At 39.0% G+C, this 4,753-nt stretch overlaps 1 protein-coding gene across 1 annotated transcript in view; it reads right to left on the bottom strand.

The window, feature by feature from the left end:
* sfrp5 (secreted frizzled-related protein 5) overlaps window positions 1–4,402 on the bottom strand; it is a 12,431-nt gene extending 8,029 nt beyond the window's left edge. The window contains exon 1 of the mRNA XM_060872461.1: window positions 3,528–4,402. Coding sequence (XP_060728444.1) covers window positions 3,528–4,059 — 532 coding nt within the window. The 5' untranslated portion in view covers window positions 4,060–4,402. The remainder of the gene's footprint in view (window positions 1–3,527) is intronic.
* Window positions 4,403–4,753: the final 351 nt, after the last annotated feature.

The following is a 4,753-nucleotide window of genomic DNA, read 5'->3' as shown; positions in this document are numbered from 1 at the left end:
AACACCAAAGAAAACAAACGTGCCTGGGGTTAAGCAGTTACATGCCCCCCTTCTGATTCCTTCTTCCAGGTTGAAAAATGAGGGTCAGAGTTTATCACCCTGTCACTAGTGCAGTCACTGCAGCAGATAATATGAAGGGTTAAAGTTCGGAAGTTTTCATTGCTTGTGTGGTGGCGTGTGGTGGCGAACCCCCTTGTATGCATTAACCAGCCGAAATTCCTGTACGTTCCCTGAGACCGCTGGACTTTTCAGCTGGTGGCACTCACACAATCTCTTTGTGAGTGAAGGAACAGTGTCATTTCGCTTAAGGCTTTAACACTGTCTGAAAGCCACACTTCTTGAAACTGCAATGTCTTATTTGAACTGCAGAGTAATTTATTCCCATTTGCTGGGTGGTTTATTGGCAGGATGCCCTCTTGAACTGAAGCCAAAGCATGTGCCTGAAGAGCTAGCAGTGGGAATTCTGCAAACAGATTCTGTGTGGATTTAGCGATCAACTCACATTAACAGACTGTCTCAAGCTATTTGCAATTGATTCAGCAAAACATTTAGCGATGGTTGTTGTGCATGTCTTTAAAATGTCATTAGATAAATGATTGCAAATGACTAGAAGCTGACTGGATCACATTAAAAATGCTCGGCCAAGACGGTACAAGCTAATCATTTATTTTACTTCTATGAGTACATGGTACAGCTGAACCTTTTGAATTTCCTGCAGATTATCTGATTTTGAGCTTTCAATTCAGAACATTTTATTTCACTCACTGCACCCAGGATATATTAAAGATTCGTTAGCAAATACATTGTTTATTTTTATTTGACATTTCTTTAAATAAGTAAAAATGTACTGAAACAATTATGGAATAATCCCTGATTATTTGCAGTCATTTGGAAAGTATAAAGCCTTATGTTATGAATTCTAGTTCTAACACAAGACAGACGTTTAGCTGCAGTTAAATTGGATGTTTCCTGTAACTAAAGATATTTCATCATTATGGATCAACGTGTGGTGTTTTTTTTTTATCTGTTGTCTGATACTTTGACTACTGTAGGCACATTGTTTCATTAAGCAGATACTCTCATCAGACAAGAGTACACAAGGCATATATTTCATTAAGATTCAGAAGACCTAATTTTATGGCTCATTTGGTCTCACTGGAAGGTACAAGATAAAACACTTGAGCATAAAGCATTACAAAATGATTCCTATATTTTTTTTAAAAAAAGGTCTTACACATGAAAAATGTTCCTCTGTTATTGTAATTAATGTCTGAAGACCCCCACCCACCCACATTGCTCCCTTACTGTAGAAACGCCATTTACCAGAGTGCATCCATCATTTAGGCATGGTACTCTCCAGATACCTATTCAGGAACTCAGATCTTGGCTGTGAACTGGCCCTGGAGGATTTTACCTTAGCCCAGAGAAGAAACCCCCTCTACCTTGCTTAGACCACTGTTCACTGGAGCTCTCAACAAGCCAGTAAAAGGTCAGACTCATCTAATGTGAGCTCATGTCACTATGTTATCTTGTTTCTCATCGCCATGTGCCTTTAGCAAAACAGACATTGGAGTGAATGTCTGGCCGTGTGCTGCCTCACTCATCAGGTGCAACATGTTACTCGCTGGTTAAACCGCTAGCTCGATGTTGGTATGTTTGAACCATGATACAGAATATGCAACAGCAGTATAGGTAAAGAACACAACTGCAGAAATAGAGCTAAACAGACACATAGTAATTGGATTACTCAAAATGATGTAAAGCAAACTCTGAGAAAATTCTGAGATTAACTTTGCAACTGAAGCCATGCTGCTTATAGCCGGGGTCAGCAGGGTGTCAGACCAGGAGTACTGTGTAGAGAAGAATTCCATTTCGCAAAAAGCAATTACAATGTTTTTCTTTCTGGTTTTTATAACACTAGAACAGTTGTATTTTTACAGCATGAAGTCAGTATGATTGATGTTTTCCTCACTCCCTGTCTGCTTTCCCCTTTTGTCACCCAGGACACACACAGACATGTTTTTTTTTTTTTTATGAACATTAAACACACATTTTGTTTATATATATATATATATATATATATATATATATATATATATATATATATATATATATATATATATATATATATATATAGTCCTGATATCCTTTTAAGTCCTGATTGATTCCAATTTATTTAGACTATGGTTTAGAAGTATATATATTGAGGTCTGGCATGTTTATTAAACTCAATCGTTTACATCAGTAGAAAAAATCTAATGATTTATTAAAGCATTAATTATTAATATATTTACATAAAATTAAGTATATTCTTAGACCCCTAGACATATGTCCTTTTTGGTAAGAATGTCTTTTAGCATGTGGACACTTTAGAATATTTTAGTAGACATCCCTGGCTAGCTTAAACTTCAGACTAGCTTTGATTTTTATAATGTAATTCTTAAAGAACAAACAAAAAAACTTAAGAATAAGTGGAAGGAATTTGCATCACAGATCCTCTCAAGACTAGGAAAGAATGCACTGTACAGTATATGTCTTTCTATTTTTCTTTTCATGCTTTGCAAATGATCAGAATATTGACCAAGAACATGCTTCTTTCCGTATTTCATTATTGCTTAATGCCACTTCCCTTCCTTTTTCTCTTTTTCTTTCTGTTTCAGCTTTATTTCTTTTATGGTTCATCATTATGTCTTCAATGAGGCTAACTGATGTATGGTTATTCAGACTAATTAGTGACCCACAGTAATTGGCCCCCTGGCTAATTGGCTAAACAATACAAAAAGAAAAAAAGAAAAAAGAGAGAGCAAGAAAGGCCAACACAACAGAAATTACCCCTAGACATTCCAAATGAGATTTTACTTTTAGATATTGAAGGTGCAAAGTATTTTTTGTCTCTAAATGTATAGGGAATTCCTTCACTTTCTGAAGACACATGTCATAGATTGCAGTGATTTTCAATTTTCATATATGTCCTTTCTTTGTTTTGTTTTGTTTTCTAATCATTGCCTTAACATGACTTGAACAAAATGAATAAATCTGAGTGCAACTGTTAAGTGTAGACTTTAAGTTAAATTTATGTTAAGTGTAGCATTGCTGACATTAAATTTACTTATATTATTTATTAAGTTATAATATATATTCACAATTAGGTTTCACTCGCTGAAATTGTCTGAAATCGCTATTAAATTGTGCGTACAACAATTTTGTTTGGATATTTTTGTTGTACGTTTTGTACAATTTTATTTTGATGTTATTTATGTTTGTAGCTCTATAAATAATATAGAAACTTACTTGCATTGATGCAGACAGTAATATGAGCCATACCAGTAGAGCTCAGGACCTGACATATCTTTTGTATTTTTGTCAGGAACTCAATAATTTTCTGGCTAATTTTTTGGTGTATAGCTACCATACCTACTCCTACTGTATAGTAAAAAGCATTGCACTAATTTAAACGTTTTTCTGAATAATCTATTAGATAAAGAAAAGTGACGAAAAGTCTCAAACGTTTGTACAGTAAGTCGTACCTGGGGTCTGAGTGGCATGATTCCCAGAGAACTGCATTGGGATGCAGAGATCATTATCAATGGGGAACTTGTCACATTGGAGCATCTCAGGCCAGGGAAAGCCATAGGTCTCCATGACAGGAGCACAGCTGTTCCTGACGGCCTCACACAGAGAGCGGCAGGGGTAAATGGGCCGGTCCAGGCACACAGGAGCAAACAGTGAGCAGAGAAACACCTGCGTGTCTGCATGGCAGCGCTTGGCCAGGAGGGGTACCCAGCTGCCTGCCTGCTGCATCACCTCAGGCATGGTCTCATGGTCCAGCAGGTTTGGAAGTCGCATCTTCTTGTAGCCGACGGTGTAGCAGAGACGGAGCTCGGCCGGGATGTCCACACACTGTGGCTGCTTGGCATAAAAGCGGCCGTTGGGGAAGTTGTCGGACTGCCAGCTGTAATAGTCGTACTCCTCTGCCAAGGTGGCTGAACTGAAGAAGACCAGTCCCAGTGCTAATGTTAGTGAACTAGCCACACACACCTGCCTCTTATGTACAGCCATGCTTCTTGAGTTCTATAGTTTATCAATGTTGCGGTAAGGAGGGCAGCAATATAGTAATCCTTTTTCCCTTTTAAATAGATTGATGATAGAAAATCAATGCAGATCTTTTCAGTGAAGTTTCCTTCTCTTGCTCAGGTTTGCTCAGGTTAATCTCCCAGTATAGCAGTCTTCTGACTTCAGTGATTGAGGTGGCTCTTCCACGAGGGCTGAATTGCAGCTTTCACTGCTCTTTCTCTTTTCTAGGCTCTCTAAGATGCACCTAAGGAATATGAAGGAGTGGGTTGCTGACTTTACCAGCCGACAGCCCCCTAGCAAGCTGCAAGTCCACTCCACCTCCCACAGTCTTCTCCTGTACTGACAAAGACCCGCCTCCACTGACCACAGCCAACTGCTCAGCAGTGGGCGGCACCCCTGAATGGACTGACACTCCCCTATAGCCCACCTCCCCTAATACGCTCCTACAGGCAGTCACACAACCTGGCCGGTAGCACATAACGTGTGTGTGTGTGTGTGTGTGTGTGTGTGTGTGTGTGTGTGTGTGTGTGTGTGTGTGAGAGAGTGAGTGAGTGTGTGTGTGTGTGTGTGTGTGTGTGTGTATGTATAAGAGACAGAGAGACAGAATGTATGTGTATGGAGTGTGTTCAGCCTGTTGCGTTTCCTTGCATATGTACATACACTCATGCACTTACACAAA

The sequence above is a fragment of the Tachysurus vachellii genome, chromosome 6 (genome assembly GCF_030014155.1).
Source record: "Tachysurus vachellii isolate PV-2020 chromosome 6, HZAU_Pvac_v1, whole genome shotgun sequence".
Classification (NCBI taxonomy): domain Eukaryota; kingdom Metazoa; phylum Chordata; class Actinopteri; order Siluriformes; family Bagridae; genus Tachysurus; species Tachysurus vachellii.
The sequence above is the reverse complement of the archived record's forward strand: the minus strand, read 5'-3'. Positions and strand labels throughout refer to the sequence as shown.